The sequence below is a fragment of the Lampris incognitus genome, chromosome 13 (assembly GCF_029633865.1).
Source record: "Lampris incognitus isolate fLamInc1 chromosome 13, fLamInc1.hap2, whole genome shotgun sequence".
NCBI classification, from domain to species: Eukaryota; Metazoa; Chordata; class Actinopteri; order Lampriformes; family Lampridae; genus Lampris; species Lampris incognitus.
This window is the reverse complement of record NC_079223.1, coordinates 47,901,141-47,924,553: the sequence shown is the minus strand read 5'-3', so window position 1 is coordinate 47,924,553 and position 23,413 is coordinate 47,901,141. Positions and strand designations below refer to the sequence as shown.

Here is a 23,413-nt window from a genome sequence, read left to right as displayed (position 1 = left end):
ATATTATATTAATGGTAGACTGGATGATCAAAACGGAGGAGGTGTACTCCCATCGTTTGAATTGAAGAAAGTCTGTACAGTGTGGCCCAAAAGACAGTTTGTATATACCATGTAAATTACTGTTATTTAGCCTTGAGTATTCTTTTTTTTTTTTTTTGGTGGTGGTGGTGGTGGTGGTGGGGGGGGGGGTTCTCCCTTTTTCTCCCCAATTGTACTCGGCTAATTACCCCACTCTTCCGAGCCGTCCGGTTGCTGCTCCATTCCGTCTGCCGATCCAGGGAGGGCTGCAGACTACCACATGCCTCCTCTGATACATGTGGAGTCACCCAGCCGCTTCTTTTCACCTGACAGTGAGAAGTTTCACCAGGGAGACGTAGCGCATAGGACGCTATTCCCCCCAGTTCCTCTCCCCCCGGAACAGGTGCCCCCAATGACCAGAGGAGGCGCTAGTGCAGCGACCAGGACACATACCCACATCCGGCTTCCCCACCCGCAGACACGGCCAGTTCTGTCTGTAGTGACGCCCGACCAAGCCGGAGGTAACACAGGGATTCGAACCAGCGATCCCCGTGTTGGTAGGCAATGGAATAGACTGCCACGCTACCCAGAGGCCCTATCCTTGAGTCTTTGAGTCTAAATTGATGAAGATGTGCATGGCAACAGTGCAACAAGACTTCTTAGATTAAATCAAGACAAATGGGATTTGATGGTGACTTGATGACATTTATCATGAATCCCCCCCCCCCCCCCAGCATATGCTCTGAACTGCTAATCTATGTAGTTAGCAAAACAGGTACAGTATAAATACTTAGAAGCAGAAGCAAGATGACTGTTCACACAGATCAGCACATTACTGAGTGGAGATCAAATGGGTATTTGGCAACCTGCCATCTGTGGATAATAGCCACCTGAAACATGGGATTTTCATTTCAACAATATAGGTATATACAAACGAGAGAGAAATGTGCTTCTCATTGTGTTCCTCATTGGTAACATAATTAATATAACATTTAGTGGGCAGAAATCGCTCTTAGTCTGGCCCCTCCCCAGGGACCAGTTTGCCTTGGGAGACCCTACCAGGAGCTATTACCCCCAACAACACAGCTCCCAGGATCCCCGGGACACCCAAACCCCTCCACCATGTTAAGGTGGGGATTCTCGGAGGGGACTCTGGAACTCAAAGGAATATTAATCACTAACGCTAATTCTCTGATGAAAATCCTACTGGTCAAATAAGTTATGAGCTGGGGTATTTTTCTTTACAATTAAAACACCATCACAAATAATCACAAAATGGTAATGCTGCTTGCGTAGAACAAGATTCATATTGTAAGCATTTACATATTTTTTATTGCACTGGTAAGAAACATATTGCACTGATGCAATAAACAATACATGAATATTTAAAGAGAGGATATTTGTTTGAATGTGTGATTATAAATTACGGTGGTTTTTAAACTTCAAGTTAGAGCCTTCAAACTATGATCAGGAGAAGTCCCTAAAGTAGACGTCTATGTGACGAGGAAAGCTGAGACAGCTTGCACTGTTGTCACTGTGTGGGGTCTTTTCATTCGTCATTCAAATGTACAGGTGAAACTATCACAAGACTTCAATATTTTGAACATTTTGACCTTTCTTTTTCTGTCTATTTTTCTCGCTCTTAATCTTTTTTTCTTTCTCTCCCTCTCTTTTTCCTCAGCAATCCCTCTGGTGGACTGTCCGCTGGGCTACAAACGTGTCAACTCCTCTCACTGCCAAGGTGAGGAAGAAGCAGGATGGCACGCCACACCAGTCTTTATCACCAAGACCTGAGCTGTGAAGCAAATGATGACAAAAAGCCTGCAAGAGAGAGAGAGAGAGAGAGAGAGAGAGAGAGAGAGAGAGAGAGAGAGAGAGAGAGAGAGAGAGAGAGAGAGAGAGAGAGAGAGAGAGAGAGAGAGAGAGGAGGTTGGAAAAGCGGAGGGGTTGAATGTATATTCAACTCTATGATGGAGGCTGTGTTCTTTATTTTTTATTTCTTCTCTGTTTGCATGTTTCTAACATATATAGCAACAGAGTACCTGACCTCTAAATTACTCTGATGGGAGAAGACTTGATTTCTCATCCCACTTTAGTGTGAAGGGTAGTTGTTTGCTGAGGATAATAATACTAAAAAAAATGATAATATAATCATTATAATAATATGAATATGAATAACTCGAAAATCTTACATTTTCTGAAGAAAATGTGTGAGCTTGGTGTCCTGGTGGCGTAGCGGTCCATTCCATTGCCTGCCAACATGGGGATCGCCGGATCGAATGCCAGTGTTACCTCCAGCTTGGTAGGGCATCCTACAGACACAATTGACCGTGTCTGCGGGTGGGAAGCCGGATGTGGGTATGTGTCCCGGTCACTGCGCTAGCACCTCCTCTGATCGGTCGGGGCATCTGTTCTTGGGGGGGAACTGGGGGGAATAGCGTGATCCTCCCACATGCTATGTCCCTCTGACGAAACTCTTCACTGTCAGGTGAAAAGAAGCGTCTGGTGACTCCACATGTATCGGAGGAGACATGTGGTAGTCTGCAGCCCTCCCGGGATCGGCAGAAGGGGGTGGAGCACTGACTGGGACAGCTCGGAAGAGTGGGGTAATTGGCCGGATACAACTGGGGAGAAAAGGGGGAGGAAAGTCCACAAAAAAAAGAAAAAGGAAATGTGTCAGCTTGATTGAACTAATGTTAAACTTACCCACCATACCTTTCTGCAGGTACGATCTTTTTCACAACTTGCCTGTAGCACTTGTTACTTGTTGAACATCTCATTCCAAAGTCATGGACAATAATATCAAGTCAGTTCCCCTTTTGCTGCTGTAACAGCCTCCTCTGTTGTGGGAAAGCTTTCCACTAGATTTTGGAACATGTCTGCGGGGATTCGCTCCCATTCAGCGACAAGCGCATTAGTGAGGTCAGGCTCTGATGTTGGCGAGAAGGCCTGGCTCACAGACAGCGTTCCAGTTCATCCCAAAGGTGTTGGATGGGGTTGAGGTCAGGGCTCTGTGCAGGCCGGTCATGTTCTTCCCCACCAAACTCAGCAAACTATGACTTTATGGACCTCGCTTTGTGTACAGGGGCGTTGTCATGCTGAAACAGGAAAGGGTCTTCCCCAAACTGTTTCCACGAAGTTGGAAGCACACAACTCTCTAGAATGTCATTGTATGCTGTAGCATAGATTTCCCTTCACTGGAATTAAGGGGCTGAGTCCAAACCATGAAAAACAGCCCCAGGCCATTATTTCTCTACCAAACTTTTCAGTTTGCACTATTCATTCGGGCAGATAGCGTTCTCCTGGCATCCACCAAATCCAGATTGGTCCGTCAGACTGCCAGATAGTGAAGCACCATTCATCACTCCAGAGAATGCATTTTGACTGCTTCAGAGTCCAACGACAGTGTGCGTTACACCACTCCAGATGACGCTTGGCATTGCACATGGTGATCTTAGGCTTGTGTGCAGCTGCTCGGCCATGGAAACCCATCTCATGAAGCTCCTGTTGAACAGTATTTGTGTTGTTGTTGCTTCCAGGGGCTGTTTGGAGCTCAGTAGCGAGTTTGGCAACCGAGGACAGATGATTTTTACGCACTATGAGCTTCAGCACTCGGCGGTCCTGTTCAGTGAGCTTGTGTGGCCTACCACTTTACGGCTGAGCTGTTGTTGCTCCTAGACGTTTCCACTTCACAATAACAGACTTACAGTTGACCAGGGCAGCTCTAGCAGGACAGAAATTAGACAAACTGACTTGTTGGAATGGTGGTTTGAAGGGGTGTCTACATACGTGTGGCCATGTTGGGTAAAAGCAACCTGAACCATAAAAATCTGAATGTTTTGTTGTAGTGTAAAAACTGTGGGATATAATGTTTTATGTCTGTATAATATGTATTGTACATGTACAGTATAGGGCGGCACAGTGGCACAGTGGTTAGCGCGGTCGCCTCACAGCAAGAAGTTCCTGGGTTCGAGCCCCGGGGTAGTCCAACCTGGGTGGGTCATCTCGGGTCGTCCTCTGCGTGGAGTTTGCATGTTCTCCCCGTGTCTGCGTGGGTTTCTTTGGGGGCTCCGGTTTCCTCCCACAGTCCAAAGACATGTAGGTCAGGTGACTCGGCCATACTAAATTGTCCCTAGGTAGATATATGTGTGTGTGTGTGTGTGTGTGGGCCCTGTGATGGCCTGTCCAGGGTGTCTCCCCGCCTGCCGCCCAGTGACTGCTGGGATAGGCTCCAGCATCCCTGTGACCCTGAGAGCAGGATAAGCGGTTGGGATAATGGATGGAATGTACAGTATACACGTATATTATGTGTATGTGGTAGTAAAACTGTAGAAAGAGATGCAGTGTCTAGAGAAGGGAGTATGAGACATAAGACCATAACAAGAACTTGCTTGACAGCAAGCATACCACTACTACTACCACTATTAGGTAGTCAATTGAGGATTTTGCAAAACTCTTTCTTTCTTCCATTCATACTGATTTGCAATTTGGATCTCCACTTTACCTCCAATTCACTTCATATGTATGTCAGACTGTGAGAGGGCACACGTGTAAACATAAAAAAACACGCAAACTCCTCACAGAAGGGTGGGGATTGAACCTAGAACCATCTTATTTTGTGGCAACAGTGCGAACCAATAACCGTGCATGTTGTCCCACCCTCCCCAGTAAATCGCATGTCTGTTAGGATGAGGATGAAGAGGAGGGAAGAGGACAAGGGGGTTGGTGTTTGTATTTCCTCTGTCTGATTATCTGTGCGCACATGGAGGCAGGTGTGTGGTATGCACATGGTTGTGTGTGTGTGCGTGCGTGCGTGCACACGTATGTGTGTGTGTGTCTTTTTTCCCCTTTTACTTTGGTCTGTGCTGATTGCAGATTCACAAATCAGAAATCAGTCAGGGGGGCTGAAGCATTTAGCCATCCTTAAGCCATGATTGAAGGCCTTTGCACTGCTTTGTGTTTCCATGGAGGTCTGTGTTTGATATGGAAGGACTGCAGTCTGGTCAGACAGAGAGAGCAAGAGGGAGAGGGAGAAAGAGAGACTGCTTTATCATAATGCCTCTATTTTAAACAGTCCATTCATTAGTCAGAGCTCCAACTTCCCCCAAATTCACAAAAAGTGGTGAGTTTTATTCTAAATTTGGTTTTCTTGTGATGGATAATGGACTGTAGCACAATGCTAGCAACAACTTCTAAATAAAAAATACGTCTTACACATGCAATATTAACCCCTACATTTACCCAGTTGTCAAATTTTCAGTCTGTAAATTTTTGTAGAGAAATCTACTACTACTACTGCTACTACTACTACTACTACTACTTTCGGCTGCTCCTGTTAGGGGTCGCCACAGTCAATCATCCGTTTCCATTTCTTCCTGTCCTCTGCATCTTCCTCTGTCACACCAGCCACCTGCATGTCCTCCCTCACCACATCCATAAACCTCCTCTTTGGCCTTCCTCTTTTCCTCTTCCCTGGCAGCTCCATATTCAGCATCCTTCTCCCAATATACCCAGCATCTCTCCTCCACACATGTCCAAACCATCTCAATCTTGCCTCTCTTGCTTTGTCTCCAAACCGTCCAACCTGAGCGGTCCCTCTAATATACTCCTTCCTAATCCTGTCCTTCTTCATCACTCCAAACGAAAATCTTATCATCTTCAACTCTGCCATCTCCAGCTCCACCTCCTGTCTTTTCATCAGTGCCACTGTCTCCAAACCATATAACATAGCTGGTCTCACAACCATCTTGTAAACCTTCCCTTTAACTCTTGCTGGTACCCTTCTGTCACAACTCACTCCTGACACTCTTCTCCACCCACTCCACCCTGCCTGCACTCTCTTCTTCACCTCTCTTCTGCACTCCCCGTTACTTTGGGACAGTTGATCCCAAGTATTTAAACTCATATGCCCTCGTCACTTCCACTCCTTGCATCCTCACCATTCCACTGTCCTCCCTCTCAGTCACGCATAGGTATTCCGTCTTGCTCCTACTGACTTTCATTCCTCCCCTCTCCAGTGCATACCTCCACCTCTCCAGGTTCACGTCAACCTGCACCCTACTCTCACTACAGATCACAGTCATCCGCAAACGTCATAGTCCACGGAGACTCCTGCCTGATCTTGTCCGTCAACCTGTCCATCACCACTGCAAACAAGAAAGGGCTCAGAGCCGATCCTTGATGTAATCCCACCTCCACCTTGAACCCATCTGTCATTCCAACCACACACCTCACCACTGTCACATTTCCCTCATATATATCCTACACCACTCCTACATACTTCTCTGCAACTCCCGACTTCCTCATACGATACCACACCTCCTCTCTCAGTACCCTGTCATATGCTTTCTCTAAATCCACAAAGACACAATGTAACTCCTTCTGACCTTCTCTATACTTCTCAGTCAACATTCTCAACATTGCATCTGCAGTGCTCTTTTGTGGCATGAAACAATACTCATCATCATCATCACCATCATCATCAGTTCCGTAACCTATGGAGGTTGTAACAGGACAGCTGATGCCTCAACAGGTGACTCATCATTGTGTTTCAGTAGGGGAAGTACCTGGTGGTCCCTATCTCCTCTCCAGATATGAATGCCTGTTCGTTCACAGAGGAACTCATCTGCCCTTTGACAGGTTTTGTTGTTAGTCCTGCTGGGTGTGCACACACCCTCCTCACAACAACCCAAGAGTTGAAGTGGGGGTGCCGGTTTAGTCGCTGATGACCCGACGGTTGCAGTTTAATGTACCCAGGATGAAACCATACTACTGCTCGCTAATCGTCACCTCTCCTCTTAACCTAGCTTCTATTACTCTTTCCCATATCTTCATTCTGTGGCTGATCAACTTTATACCTCTGTAGTTGCTACAGTTCTGCACATCACCTTTATTCTTGAAAATCGGTACCAGTATGATTTTTCTCTACTCCTCAGCCACCTCTCACTTTCCAAGATTGTGTTAAACAATCTAGTTAAAAACTCCACCTCCATCTCTCATAAACATCTCCATGCCTCCACAGGTATGCCATCAGGACCAACTACCTTTCCAGTCTTCATCCTCTTCATAGCTGCCCTCACTTCCTCCTTGCTAATCCACTGCACTTCCTGATTCACTATCCCCCCCATCATCCAACTTTCTCTCTCTCTCATTTTCTTCATTCGTCAGCCCCTCAAAGTACTTCTTCCACCTTCTAAGCACACTCTCTTCACTTGTCAGCATATTTTCAGTCCTTTTCTCCTTCCTTAGTGTCTAACCGGTCATACAACTCACCATACGCCTTCTGCTTTGCCTTCACCACCAAGTCTCCTTGTCTTCTTTCCTCTGTCCTGATGACACACCAAGTACCTTCCTAGCTGTCTCCCTCACTATTTCTGCAGTGGTTGCCCAGCCATCTGGCAACTCTTCACTGCCACCCAGTTCCTGTCTTAACTCCTCCCTGAACTCCACACAACAGTCTTCCTTCTTCAACATTTGATCCTTGGCTCTGCCTTCATTCTCTTCCTCCTCTCGATCTCCAAAGTCATCCTACAGACCACCATCCGATGCTGCCTAGCTAAGTTCTCCCCTGTCACCACCTTGAAGGCTCCAATCTCTTTCCGATCGGGCCTTCTACATAAGATATAGTTCACCTGTTTGCACTTTCCTCCACTCTTATATGTCACCCTGTGTTCCTCCCTCTTCTTGAAATATGTATTCACCACAGCCATTTCCATCCTTTTTGCAAAATCCACCACCATCTGTCCTTCCACATTCTTCTCCTTGACACCATATCTACCCATCACCTCTGTTTCCTTCACCAAAATGCCCATTGAAGTTCACTCCAATCACCACTCCCTCCTCCTTGGGTCCCCTCTCCACCACTTCATCCAACTCACTCCAGAATTCTTCCTTCTCTTCCATCTCACACTCTCACACCCAACTTGCGGGACATATGCACTGATAACATTCAGCTATACACCCTTGATTTCCAGCTTCATACTCATCACTCTGTCTGACACTCTCTTCACCTCCAGCACACTCTTGATATACTCTTACTTCAGAATGACCCTTACTCCCATTTTTCATCCCATTCGCACCATGGTAGAAGAGTTTGAACCCTCCACCGATGCTCCTGGCCTTACTCCCCTTCCACCTGGTCTCTTGGACACACAGTATACCTACCTTTCTTCTCTCCATCATATCAGCCAGCTCTCTCCCTTTACCAGTCATGGTGCCAACATTCAAAGTTCCGACTCTTACCTCCACACTCCTACCCTTCCTCCCCTCCCGCTGCCTCAAGACATGCCTTCCCCCTCTCCTTCTCCTTCGCCAAACAGTAGCATAGTTTCCACCGGCACCCTTTTGGCCAACAGTACTGATGGCGGTCGTTGGTAACCTGGGCCTCAACCGATCCGGTATGGAAATCTGATTTATGATCCGCATATTAGATTTGGCAAAGATTTTACGCTGGATGCCCTCCCTGATGCAACCCTCCCCGTTTATCCGGGTTTGGGACTGGCCCTAAGAATGCAATGGCTTTTGCATCCTCAGTGAGTTGGTTTAAGTTTTTGTACAGAAATCAAACTTTCTAAATAAATTTTGTCTTCACTTCAGAGTGAAGGTTCAGGTTTTGCAATTTCCACAGAGCACGTAGGGAGGGCTGCTGGTTCACTGCCACTGAATGTCCTTCAGAGTAACGTAACTATAGTATGGACAGCATGAAATTCCATATGCACCTTATATTCAAGTATAACAGTTAATTATCATTCTCCTCTGCTACACAAAGGATTCAAAATACTTGTGTTCGGTGAAATGTGATTTGTGACTTTATCTTATACTGTGTTTAACATGGGTTATATTTAACAGAACATAAATATGGCAAGAAAACAAACTAGAAATATTGATGAGCTTCCATTTTATACATATATCAATCAGTAATTACCATTCAATTATATTGATTTTACTTGTAGGCTAGCCAGTTGTGTAATGAATGGACTGTAATTTAAAGGGTTACCCTACTACTACTACTACTATTATTACTATTATTATTATTACTACTACTACCAATGATGATGATAATAATAATAATAATAATAATGGTGATATTAATGATAATAATAGGCTGATAAATGTCTCTTTGGTTAATGAAATCAAATAAAACCTGCACATTTGCTAAGTGATTTTAAACGGAAGTCTGTGCACACTGGCCGGTTCTAAAGGTGTTCATAATAAGGTGCTTACCATTTGCATTCCAAAGATTAATTTTAAATTTCTACAAAATAAAGCTGCACATTCAGATCATTATAACATATAACAGTGAAACAAATGTGTTGCTTGTTTCACTCGTTCATTGTAACATGCATGGATAAATAGACTTGCTAGCCCTTGGCTAATGGGTCGGACCTTTTAGTCAACTGGTTAATGTAATCGCCCGTGGTGCGGGAGACACGGGTTCGCGTCCCGGCTGTGGCAGTTCCAGAGCTGCCCCCTGAATTCGCTACATTGGTGTCAGAAGTGGGATGCTGAGACCGTGAGGCCATCGGAAGCAAATTCAGGGGGGCAGCCGGGAACCGCGGCAGCTGGGACGCGAACCCATGTCTTCCACACCACGGGCGACTACATTAACCAGTTGACTAAAGGGTCCGACCCGTTAGCCAAAGGCTAGTGAGTCTATGTATCCTTGCACATTGCATCATGCATAGGCTTCATGCAGGTCTGTACTTTAAGCTGGAAGCAGAGATTTATTTACTGTGTCCGTCATGTGTCCATTGTTCTGTTGGTTGACAGATTTCAATGAGTGCCAGTTGCAGTGGGTGTGTCCTAATGGAGACTGTCTGAACACCATGGGGAGCTACAGGTGCACGTGTAAGCCCGGCTACATGCCCGACCCCACCCTCTCCACCTGCATACGTAAGTCCCACAACACCACACTCTATTTCTCTGTCTCTCTCCCTCCCTCCCCCTCTCTCTCTCTCTCTCTCGCGCTCTCTGTCAGCCTTTCTCTCTCTGTCCTTTTTGTCTCACCTTTTCTCTCTCTCATATTCTATTTCACCTTCCACTCTCTCTCCTGCTCTCCTTTTCTCTCTCTCTCATTTGCTCTCTTATTCTATCTTTCTCTTTTTCTCTCTTTCTCTTCCTTCCTCTATCTCTAACTCTCTCTTGCCCTTCCTCTGCCTCGCCCTCTCTCTTTCATCTTACCCTTTCCCTCTTTCTGTCTCCTCTCTCTCCCTTCCTCCCTCTCTTACTTCCTTTATCTCTTCCAGTCTCTAGTTCGTCCTCTTGCCCTCTTTCTCTCACCCTTCCTGTCTCACCCTTCCTCACTTTCTCTGTCACCCTTTCTCTTGCTCTCCTTTCTCTCTCTCACCTTTTCTCTCTTATTTTATTTCACCTTCCTCTCTCTCTCCTGCTCTCCTTTTCTTCTTCCTCTCCTTTTCTCCCTCTCTCTCATTTGCTCTCTCTTATTCTCTCTATCTTTATCTTGTGCTCTCTCTCTCTTCCTTCCTCTATCTCTAACTCTCTTGCCCTTCCTCTGTCTCGCCCTCTCTCTTTCTCTTACCCTTTCCCTCTTTCTGTCTCCTCTCTCTCCCTTCCTCCCTCTCTTCCTTCCTCTGTCTCTTCCTGTCTCTAATTCTTCCTCTTGCCCTCTTTCTCTCACCCTTCCTCTCTCTCTCGCTCTTTCTCTCTCTCTTCTTTTGTTCTTTCATCCTCAATCTCACCCTACTTGTCAACATTCATCATCCACCAAAAGCCATTACATCCAATTGTGAACCGTCAGTTTGAGCTGCAGTCTATGACCGTTTTATTTTTACACACAGATATGACATTATGACATTGCTTCATGGCACAGATAACATGGGAAATATGATGTTGGACTTTTCATCATTTCCCTCGGTTTCAAATAACAAACAAAACAATGATTGCTTGGAATGCTGTGTTCTTAAAGGTAGAACGAGTAGGATGTTCCTAAAATACAATGTACAGACTCATGAAAGATAATCCCTCTCAGTCATCATGTATGAGCCACTAGATGTGTGTGGCGGTGTCTGTATCTGCAGAGACCCTGTCCTTTGCCTGTACTTTCTTATTTTGCTGTGTTCGGGACGTTTCTGGGCGTTAAATTTTGGGCAGCAGGACTCTATAAATACGTAGCAACCGGGTGCCAGATCGAGGTCATAAGCACGCATCCAAGAGGAAGCTACAAAAGTGGCGGACACAGCGCCGAAAAGACACAAATATAACGAGGCGAAACACCAAGCGGACAAAGCTCGTTCCAAAACGAGAGTGAATCTGGGGTTGGCTTTTACCAGCTGGCGAGCACTGAGGGAGAGGATAGGGTCGAAGAGCAACGCGGAGTTGGCCTATACGCTGGGATGTGTTCTGGAAACTGCAGTCAGGGGGTGTGTCCTTCTGGTGACGTTGAGCCGGGGAGGAGGGGCCGACTTTGAATGTTGTGTTTACAAACTGCAACTGACAAATCCTACTCGTTCTACCTTTAAATACACACATATGACTGTAGGCAACAAATCAAAGTCGATGGATGAAAGCATGGTGCGACCATATTAATCTAACCTGCTCCCCGTTTACGCATGCTGCACAAGGTGTGACATTCAGCCAAACCCGACATCTTTTTTTCTGCCTTGAAGGGAAAGGAAGAGAGTCAGGGAGAGCGAGAAGGACAGAGGGATGTAGGAAGGGAGAGGAAGGAGGAAAGGGGGAGATGATTGAAATTCTAGCGATGTGATTCTGTTCTGGGTTTCACGATGAGACCTGTTGATCAACAGCTTTTCAGTCGTGACAGCATGTTGTCAAGCATGTCCCCATTTTGTCACCACAACAAGTTTGTGTTTGCGTGTGCACATGCTTGTTTGTATATGTGCATGTTTGTGCATCTCCCTGTGGTGTGTCTTCTGCCCTGGCCATGTGTATACGCAGTACACAGCTTAGACAGCGAGCTAAACACACTTCCAATAAAACACCCGAGACAGGAGTCAAGGTTCAGGTATCCTTAGTAGAAGTCTTTTGTGAAACTGTAACAGGTACAAGAATAAAGCAACACGAATGAATGAATGTACAGTATGACAATGAAATAACACAAATGATCAAATTATATTATACATTGACATAAATGTACACTGTTTGACTACATTATGTGATAAAATCTACATAAAACAAATCACCAAGGTACTAAGGTAAGTATTTAACAATGATTATGACTGCAAAATACAGTTAGCTATGGCCAGCTAGCTATGGCCAGCTAGCATACTAACATGCGCTTTGCTAGCATGAACTATGAGGTGAGTAAACACATACAATAAATGTATTTATCAAAAATAATCAATGATGGCCGCTCTGATGGCTGAGCGGAATAAACCGCCGTTCTTGCAATCCGCTCGTCATGTGGCTGGGAGGTTCGTATCCCAGACTCGCCGTAACCGGTCATGGCCAGAGCGTCCACGGGGTAAGGCATTCAGTAGGCCACCCTTACCCGAGAAGGGATAGTGGGTATAGATCGGTGGGTAACACTTTAGTATGGGGAACATATTCTAAGTAACAACAACTGAATTTAGAGTAATTTAACACTATGAACACTTGTAGTTTTGTGTTTTGTTATGTAAGAACAGACCATATTCATTAAGTGTTAGTAAGGGAGAATAACTCTTCTTGTGGTACTACCACCTTATAAAGGCCATACTAAGCAAAGCATATTGAGATGGTACTACTAATAAGCAATACTTCTGAGGTTATAGAGGGAAAACTCATAGTTAATGGCTTACTGGTTGTATAATAAGGCCATGCAGAATACGGCATTAATAAGTGCTTAATAAAGACCAATGAAGAGCCAATATGTTGCTAATTTGCATGCTAATACGCACCTAATTAATGGTGTATATGTTCCCCATACTAAAGTGTTACCGATCGGTGTAGTGTTCAGGGACTCGTCGTTCTCCAGCGACCCCTCTGGCCCATCCGGGCGCCTGCAGCCAAGCAACCGGAAGCATTCTCCCTACATCTCCTTCGCGGCCTGAAGGTAATGAGAGGCTTACCTTCAGGGCATACCTTCAGGCTTACCCTGCGAGGCTTCAGCATGTAAAATAGCGAGAGCAGCCGGTGGAAGCTGGTGTTACGACTATCTCCTTCCTGTGGAAACGTGAGCCAGGGGCGTTATTCGACAAGAATTCCGGCCATATGCCATTGGATTAATCGGGTGGGATAAGGGGAAAAACTAGAAATAAATTTATTTTAAAAAAAAAAGCAAATAAAATTTTTTAAAAAAAATCACTATCAACACAGGAATATCTAATTGTCGATACACTCACAGATTGTGCCAAATCAAGGGCGAAATCAAAAGGATGGAAGTGGAAGTAATACTCGATCTCTCCACTGATGTGTCTCTGGCCAAAATGGCGCCTCTACTAAATCCACAGAGGTTTAAAGACCTATATCAATTACCACCACGAGGTGGCGCCAAAGCACTCTAACTTATATACTGGGGCCAGAATATTCCCCGGCTGGCATCTAATTAGATGTTAAACCAATAAACTTTACTGGGATAACAACAGACAACTTCAAAAGGTAATTAAACAAGGTAGGTATATGTGTTTGTGCGTGTGTATCCTCATCTAGGTAGTGTCCTTGGAAAATAGGAGAATGACCTCATACACAGGTCTAAGAAATAGTCTCTGTTCACCTTCGCGGACGATCTTCAACTCGATCCTTCTGACCTTCCCATCTTCACTGGGAAAGGTCTAGCCCTACTGGCCAGTCGTTCCTCTTCAGTTGGGTGTCTTTAAGGAGAACAACATCCCCTTCTTGTAAGTTAGGTCTCTCAGTCCTCCATTTGAAATGTCCTTGAAATCTGCTAATGTACTCCTTCTTCCAGCGATCCCAGAATGTGTTAACAAGGCTCTGGACCAGGGATGGAAATTAGCACCCGCTACACGCCAAATGCGGGTGGATTTGCGTATTGGCGGGTGAATTTGCTCAACCTACCAGCCACGGTGGCGGGTAAAGAAAAGTAGCAATTTGTGACTTACTGAATTGCGAATCTGCCTTATTTTCCCCCCTATGACCCGCCCTACTCTGCCTCTGATTGGCTAGTACTTGTTGCCATCGTTGGTTAGTCAATCAGAGGCAGAGTATAGGGACGCTTGTCTTGCGAGTCTGCTAATTCACACAGACACTTTCGAGGACGAGGAGAGAGCCAGAAAACACAACGTGGCGTTACATCGCAGGGGTTAAGAGGTCTGCAGAGAAAACATCCCAGGAGGAGACAGGTTAAAGAGGCGAAGACGAAACGAAAACGTTTTTTAATGAGAAGTGGAGAATAACTGACAACGGAGACAGAGAGCCCCGTGATTGGCTAGTTTACGAGGAGACAAGCCAGACAATGTTCTGTTCGGTATGTCATCAACACGCTTCGGATGCCAACAAGAAAGCTAAGTTTCATTATTGGGACTAAAAACCTAAAATTGGAAGCCATAAAAGACCATGAATCATCCAAAGGCCACATCCATGTAATAAAGATAGTACAGGGAAAATCGACCCCACAGGATACCGCTGCCATGAAGGCACTAAACAGCCTGAAGACAGCCCAGTTGGAGAAGATGAGCCTACTGTTTAGAAATGCCCACGCAATCGCGAAAAAATGAAGGCCATTTACAGATTACGTGTGGCAATGCAAGTAAATTGTAATTTTTTAAAAATCTATTCGCTAACGTTAGATTAAGTGTTGAATTAAGGTCAGAATATAGCTGTCATGTAATATCATTAGCTAGCTAACGTTACGTGTAGTTAGCAAGTAAATCGTCATTTACTAACGTTAGATTAAGTGTTGAATTAAGACCCATACTGACGCAATTCCTTCTACTTGTTACAGTCTTGGTTTATGTGATAATAAGGGGAATTTTGGTGGCACTGATACACTGGTTATTTTTTGACAAATATGTTAAATGTTTTAAAGGTAGTGTACACAATTTTGAAAACCATAGAAGAGTAAACTAGATTTTGAAAATAGTATTTTAAGAGTTTAAATATTTAAAATAGCCTATTGCTTGAACATTGTAGATCTTGTTTTATTATTTTTCACATGCAGTTACACACTGCCGGTTAAAACAAGAAAGTGGCTGGTGAAAAAATTGAGTGGCTGGTAGATTTTGGAATCCACCAGCCACAGTGGCAGGTGGACAAAAAAGTTAATTTCCACCCCTGCTCTGGACCCTCCGCCATTGACTTCTGAAGAGGTTGCTGATGTCGAATTGGCCAGGTGGTACAGCAGGTGTGCTAACCTTCTGGGTGAGGAGCATGGCTGGGGTGAGTATGACAGGTTGGTCTGGATCTGTGGAGACTTGACGTGAGTGGCCATTCACTATTGCAGTGACTTCAGCCATGAAGGTTATCCAGACTTCATGTGTGAGCCTTGCAGAGCCGTGGTCCAGCAGCATGGCATCAAGGATGCGGCGTGTGACGCTGATCATCTGTTCCCAGGTCCCGCCCATATGCGGTCTAAGAAGTAGCTCTCTATTTGCTTGTTGTGGCGGCAACCCTTCTTGTTGATCTGAAGCTCCTTACAGGCCCCCACGAAGTTGGTCCCACAATCCGACCTGAACTGCTTCACAGGGCCTCTGATGGCAAAGAAACGTCTAAGAGAATTGATGAAGCAGGATGTGTCCATAGATTCGATCACCTTGATGTAAATTGCCGGTGTGCTCATGCAAGTAAAGATGATTGCCCATCTCTTAGTGTTGGCTTGACCATCCCGAGTTCTGCCTGATATGACAAGCCAGGGACCAAACACGTCTAGTCCTACATATATAAAGGGAGGATCTGTGCAGTCGGTCAGCAGGTAAGTCGGCCATGATCTGCTCCTGTTTGCCTCGCAATTTGTGACAAGTGACACAATTGAAGATGGTGCTACTTATTGATCTCTTTCCTCCGACAATCTAGAATCCAGCTGTCCTTACGGCTTCTTCCGTGAAATGTCTGCCCTGGTGATGAACTGTCTCATGGTAGTGTCTGACTAGCAGCAGAGTGACATGATGTCTGCCAGGAATGAGTATGGGCTGTGATTCATCTGACGTGAGCTGGGCTCTTGTTAGCTGACCTCCTACTCTGGGAAGATGATCTGCCCTGATGAAGGGACAGAGTTTGCTGAGTGGGCTTGATTTAGGGACAGGCAGCCCTTCCTGTAGACATCTAATCTCATCTGCATACACTTCTCTTTGGACAGTGCAGATGATTGTGGCTTTGGCTTGATTGAGTTGCTCTTCATAGAGATGCTTGTTGCAGCTATGCCAACCATTGCAAATGGTGTCCTTGGACGCCTGGATGAAGGACTTAGCAGTGTGTTCAAGCCAAGCAACAGCTTTCAAGAGAGGACTCCATGTAGAAAATCGTTCAAAGCGTGCGCTGCCAAGTTTGTTGTGCGACAGACTGGTGACAGAAGTCGTAACCTCTGACCGTAACTCAGCGTCTGACTCAGGGTCGACAAGGCTGAATGTCTCCTCACATAGTTGGTCTTGCATCAGCGAGGAAGGCAGGTCCTGTTAGCCATGAAGAGAAGGCCAGCTGGTCAGCTGGTAGTGATCTGGTCGCATGATCAGCTGGGTTTCGGTCAGTGGGCACAAAATTCCACTGACTCACTTGTGTGGACTGTCTTATGTGCTGTATGCGATTGTGGACAGACGAAAAACCACCTTGACTCATTGAAGATGTAGCCAAGCACCACCTTGCTGTTGGTAAAGAACTTGACGTCATCCAGTGTCGTGTCCAACTCTTCCTGGAGCAGCTCTGCTATCTCCACGGCCAGTACAGCAGCGCAGAGCTCGAGTCATGGAACCGTGATCTCAGGTTTCGGAGCAAGCTTTGCTTTGCCGTAAATGAAACCCACTTCATTGTGACCTTTGGCATCTGTTACTCGCAGTTAGGCAACAGCACCTATTGCCTTGGTGGATGCATCACAAAAAATACACATTTCCCTGCTCTGAGCTGCAGACAAGGGGAGTGATGTGTACATCCTTGGAATCTTCAGCTCTTGCAGGTCTTGTAGCGAATCTCTCCATCTTTGCCACTTCTCGTGATTCTCCTTTGGGAGTGGCACATCCCAGTCACAGGCATTAGAGGTAATATCTCTTAGTACTGAATGACTCTGAATGCTGACAGGCGCAGCGAATCCGAGGCGGTCGTACAAACTTGATAGGGGACAGTGCACCACGTTTTGTGAAGGGCTTGTTACTGATAGCCACTCGGAACATGAATGTGTCTGTGGACAGGTCCCATCTGAGTGCTAGACTACGCTGTATGGGTGGGTGGTCCTGCCCGAGCTTGAGACCCAGCAGTTCTTTAGCAAGGTCTTCTCCTGGAAAGGCTCTCATGACATCTGGGCTATTGGATGTGACTTTGTGGAGTCACAGATTGGACTGAGCTAGCATGTGTTAAGCTCTATTCAGCACATCAGTGGCTTCAGTCACACTGGAGAATGACTTCAGTCCATCGTTGACATAGAAATGTCGTTCAACGAAGAGTCTTGTGTCAGTTCTGGCCTGAAGGGAGATTGAGTCGGGTTGGTGTGTGGCTTGAGGGTCTTGAAAATGCTGAGGTGTACGCTGGCAGGCATATACAGTGTCTGTATACTGGGGCTGTGAAGTACATGCTGTCTTCCTTTTGTCATCACCATTATCATCTTGCTGGCGATTGACGTGTGTGTTGATATATTCATCAGTGTGTTGTCTTGACACAGCTGACGAGAAAGGGGGACCAGCGCTGATGACCTCACTGTTAACATTTTCATCTTTTGCAGCAGCTTCTAGCACCTTTGCTGCAACCAGTGCAGCTTCAGCTTCGCTTTCCTCTTTGAGAGCATTCAACGTTGCATCAATGCGTGCTCTTTCAGCCTCCATGTTTATTTGACGTTTGGCATATTCAGCTCTTGTGCGTGCGGCTTCTGCCTTCGCCCATGCTTTTGCTGCAGTTTGGCTGGCATGTGACTTGCAAGAACGATGTGAAGACGATACTTTGCTTGATTTTGAAGACAATGCTGGCTTTTCTGATGAAGCTCCAGACTCTGACCTGAGCTCCAGGTTGGATGCTTCATTATAATCTAGAGTGTCATTTATCTTGGTGCTCTTGGTGGCGATATAGAGTGTATCCAATCCACCTTGATGCTGTTGACGTATGGTTAATCTTTTCACTCTTCTGCCCTGGCCATGTGTATATGCAGTACACAGCTTAGGCAGCGAGCTAAACACACTTCCAATGAAACACCCGAGACAGGAGTCAAGGTTCAGGTATCTTTAGTAGAAGTCTTTTTTGTGAGACTGTAACAGATACAAGAATAAAGAAACACGAATGAATGAATGAAGGAATGCACAGTATGACAATGAAATAACACAAATGATCAAATTATATTATACATTGACATAAATGTACACTGTTTGACTACATTATGTGATAAAATGTACATAAAACAAATCACCAAGGTACTAAGCTAAGTATTTAACAATGATTATGGCTGCAAAATACAGTTAGCTATGGCCAGCTAGCTATGGCCAGCTAGCATACTAACATGCGCTTTGCTAGCATAAACTATGAGGTGAGTAAACACGTACAATAAATGTATTTATCAAAAATAATCAATGCTATCAACACAGGAATATCTAATTGTCGATACACTCACAGATTGTGCCAAATCAAGGGTGAAATCAAAAAGATGGAAAGCAAAAGGATGGAAGTGGAAGTAATACTCGATCTCTCCACTGCTGTATCTCTGCCCAAAATGGCGGCTCTACTCAGGCCAGAGGTTTAAATACCTATAGCACTCTAACTTATATACTGGGGCCAGAATAGTGTGTGTGTGCGCGCGCGTGTGTGTGTGTTTGTGTGTTTGGTGTATGGAGACAGGTTGCTCGCATAGTCGTGTGTCTCCTCGTTCTCCTGTCCACGTCAAGGCAGATCAAAACTGTACGGCCATTCATCTCTGTCACCCATTAGGTCCTACAGTGAGGAGCCCAGCTCGTCTTTAATGTGCCTGTCCTTACATGGACAAAGGAGACACCGCGGACTTATCAGAAACAAACCTCCAATAAATCCATCATACCCCACCCCCCAACCTTCACCCAACACACTGATCTTGACTCAATCCCTTTTAATGGAATTAATACCAAGAAAAAAATGTATATTCAGATCTGTCTTATCCCAGCCCTTTTAACTGACTTGGATCACTATTCATTAAAGAGGGATGTCACGGGGGGCTCCCGGGTGTGTAGTGGTCTATTCCGTTGCCTGCCAACATGGGGATCGGCAGTTCGAATCCCTGTGTTACCCTCTGGCTTGGTCGGGCATCCCTACAGACACAATTGGCCGTGTCTGCGAGTGGGAAGCCGGATGTGGGTATGTGTTGTGATCGCTGCACTAGCGCCTCCTCTGGTCAGTCAGGGTGCCTGTTCGGGGGGAGGGGGAACGGGGGAATAGCATGATCCTCCCACGCGCTACGTCCCCCTGGAGAAACTCCTCACTGTCAGGTGAAAAGAAGTGGCTGGCAACTCCACATGTATTGGAGGAGGCATGTGGTAGTCTGCAGCCCCCCCCCCCCCCGGATCGACAGAGGGGGTGGAGTAGTGACTAGGGGTGGCTCGGATTGGCAGAGGGGGTGGAGCAGTGACCAGGGTGGCTTGGAAGAGTGGGGTAATTGGAAAAAAAGGGGGGGTATCACTCAGTTTAAGAACCTTTTGATTTAGGAGAATTCGATCAATCTGAAACATTTGAACGAGATTTGAATAAACCATGAAGTACAAAGTAATACTCAAACTTGTGACGTTGCGTGGATATAAAGTCTCTGGAGAAATATTTCTGTGAATTGAGTAGAATTATCCTTTATGTCTCAGATCAGACGAACTGTTTTGTCATGTCCAAATCTCTTTGGCAGTTTGGATCTGCAATGCTTTGCAGCATCATTTCACATTTCAACCTGCTGAACAGCAAAACAACTGTCCTTTTAGTCATCAGTTCCAACAGAGCAGGCGTTAAATGCCTTGCTTAAGGTCACAACATCAACGTAAGGGAAACGTGACTCCGTCCCTTTTCCTCTTTACCATAAAGCATTTGCAGGGTTCCCCGCATTTGCAGTCAGGGAAAACACCTGGAAAATGATAAAATTGGACACATTTATTGAGAGAAACGTTTCATCATCATCTAAGTGACCTCCTCAGTCTCAACTGACTGCAGGTATCCCACCCTTATAAACAATACAGTGGTATAATGACCCAAACCAGCGGTCGGTTTCATATGCAAATTGCCGTGACCATTAACTAGAGTTACAGTGGCCATGTGTACTAGTCACAGAGGATTGGGGAATAGTTGCAATCACAGTATTGTAAGATGGCGACGATTGAAAGCCACTTTATTTGACATTGTATTCTTACATTGAATTTTATTCTTACAATGACTGTGTTCTCTGCATTTAACCCATCCTATTGTATAGGAGCAGTGAGGAGCTGCAGCACTCGGGGACCAATTCCAGTTCTTCTTTCCATTGCCTTGATTAGTGGCACAGACAGGAGTATTAACCTTAACATGTATGTCTTGTTTTGATGGTGAGAGGAAACCAGAGCACCCAGAGGAAACCCACACAGACATGGGGAGAACATGCAAACTCCACACACAGGACCTGGGACAGCTTGGGGTTTGAGCCCAGGACCTTCTTGCTGTGAGGCAACAGTGCTAACCACTGGGCCACCATGCCGCTCAGATGTACCCTTAAGCCCCCCGCTTGGTTCTGGGATGGCCGTTCCTTCTTCCCATAGATGCCCCCTTTGACTCTCAGTTCAAACCAGCACATCCTCATCCTTGAAAGAGTGGCTACTGGCTTGTAGATGGTGTAGACTGTGGAGTCCTGGCCTAACACATTAGCTCTTCTGTATTGTGCCATCCTCTTGGCCGGCATCTGTTTGGTTTTCCCGATGTACGAGTCACAGCAATCCTCCTGGCACTTAACAGCATACACTATATTTTTCTGTTTGTGCTGGGGGACCCGATCCTTTGGGTGGACCAATTTCTGGCACAGCATGTGTTGGGGTTTGAAAGCAATGGAGATGCGGTGTTTGGAAAATATGCGTCTAAACTGTTCTGACACTCCTGCCACATATGGACTCGCCACTGGTTTACCCTAAGGCAGCTGTTGTCCTACTCTCTTCGATCAACTGCTGCACTGCTTTGGCATCTTCGTGGCTTTGACAAATGGTGAGTTAGGATAACCGCACTTAACTAGGGCCTGTTTAATGTGGCACAGTGGCCTGGTGGTCAGCACTGTCACCTCACAGCAAGAAGGTCCTGGGTTCGAACCCCAGGCTTTCCCAGGTCCTTTCTGTGTGGAGTTTGCTTGTTCTCCCCGTGTCTGCGTGGGTTTCCTTCGGGTGCTCTGGTTTCCTCCCACCATCAAAAAGACATGCATGTTAGGGTTAATACTCCTGCTTGTTCCCCTGACCAAGGCAATGGAAAGAAGAACTGGAGTTGGGCCCGGGCACTGCAGCTGCCCACTGCTATACAACCTATACAATAGGTGCCACCTTGCTGTGGTGGAGAAGCTTGCGTGTACCAATGATCCCAAGAGCTATGCCGTGCGGAGCTCAGCTCCTGGTAGGGTCATACAAGGTGGATTGGTCAAGGGGGAGGTTCCAGACGAAGCACAATCCAACAAAGACCTCAACGGCAGAACTGGTGGAAGACGTCTCCAGGTCACGAAAGCAGATGAAGGCTACAACAGAACAGAGGTGTAAAACCAGGTCCAGAAAGTAAATGTCCAAACTGTGTTTGCTCCAACCATGTTACTAAACCAGCTGATTTCATTAACTAGTTTTCCCTACCTAGTTGAGGAGTGGTGTTGACTAGATTCTGCTAGTGTAGTGCATGAGTAGAGCAAATACATGGTTTGAACTTTTACTTTCTGGACCTGGTTTTTACACCTCTGCAACAGAGGGTGGTCCGCAATCGTTCTCCATGCCATTGGACTCTGCCCACCCCTTGCCATGGACTGTTTGGTGGCTGCAGGCGCATCAGCCACTCCATGTAAAAAGCTGTCACGCGCACGTGTCCTCCCATTATGTGGCTCCAGGATCGGCCTCTACACTCACCTGAAGACCCAGAGGGACCCAGAGGGAGGACGGTCATACTTGACCCCGCGAGTGACCGCTGATGATGATGATGATACAGTAGGATGGGTTAAATGCAGAGAACAAATTCCATATTCCATTGTAACTGGACAATGACAAAATAAAGTGGCTTTCTTTCTTATGACACGTTCGCATAGTAATAGTGAAACTATTCCAGTTGTGTAAGACTCACATTTTCCTCACTTTATTTTCTGCCCAAACTGCAAATACACCAGGAACCAGGAATTCCCACACCACGTTGACTTCAGTTCCAAATAGGGTAACACCATATGTGGCCACAGTGACCATGAGCCCTCCACCCCCACCTCTGTCCAGTAAACGAGGAAGGTAGCGGGTCAAAACAGCTGAACTTGCCCTCTTTTCCTCTCTCTCTCACTTTCTCTTCACTACAGTCTCTTTTTTCTCCACCTCTCTATCTCTGCCAACACACATGGACATTGTCCCGTGTGTGAAAGGAGTAAAAACCCATTATTGAATCTTCATGGACCTTATTAATCAGATATACCTTTTGGCAGCCTGACAGCACAAGCTGGGATTCCAGTTCTCTCGGTTAAGCCTGACTGTGTGACCGCGGAGGTGTCGGCCTCCACGGCATGCTGTTAGACAAGCTGTCTGTGGGCTAACTGCACTGAGGGCTGGTGTTTGGAGGGCTCTGGTCGGGATTCACTGAGGCATGTACGGGAGTGGTTTTGGGGGTGACAGTTTGAGGGTGGCATTAAGGGAAAGGCAGCGGGTTGATTCAGCGTTCGGGGACGAAAAGTGGGCAGCAAAGAAAGTTGTTGTCACTTGTCACGGGCTGTCTCCTTCCTCTCTAAGCCTCCAGGTTGGAGACTTACTGACGCCGTCACAGTTGTTGCCGAGAGAGGACATTGTGTGTGTGTGTGTGTGTGTATTCATAGTAGTTCGTTATGAGATATATGTATGGGTGTTTAGCTGTAAACGTGTATACATTTATCCTCTTGAAATTCACCCCACCTCTCTCTCTCTGTCACACACACACACACACACACACACACAGAGTCGAGGTAATCCTTCTGGAATACATTCAATCTGTTTTGACCATATTATTGTCCCCCCCCCATGAGGCAGATAATACCACTTCTCTGGTTGTTTAAAGAACTCATTATTTCGGGGGGAAATGAGGACTGACATTAACCACTTCTATGAACAACTTACTCTTGGCAAGCTAGCAGCAAAACGGACAGTTTGCATTGATAAAGTTGTTTATGTCCGTGGTGTGTGTCTGGTGTGTG

General features: G+C 45.9%; 1 protein-coding gene across 4 annotated transcripts in view; it reads left to right on the top strand.

Moving 5' to 3' along the window:
* ltbp1 (latent transforming growth factor beta binding protein 1) overlaps positions 1-23,413 on the top strand; it is a 281,927-nt gene that overhangs the window by 148,704 nt on the left and 109,810 nt on the right. For all 4 annotated transcript variants that reach the window (XM_056292168.1, XM_056292167.1, XM_056292166.1 and 1 more), the window contains exons 9-10: positions 1,700-1,759; positions 9,787-9,909. In XM_056292168.1, the coding sequence (XP_056148143.1) occupies positions 1,700-1,759; positions 9,787-9,909 (183 nt within the window). The remainder of the gene's footprint in view (positions 1-1,699; positions 1,760-9,786; positions 9,910-23,413) is intronic.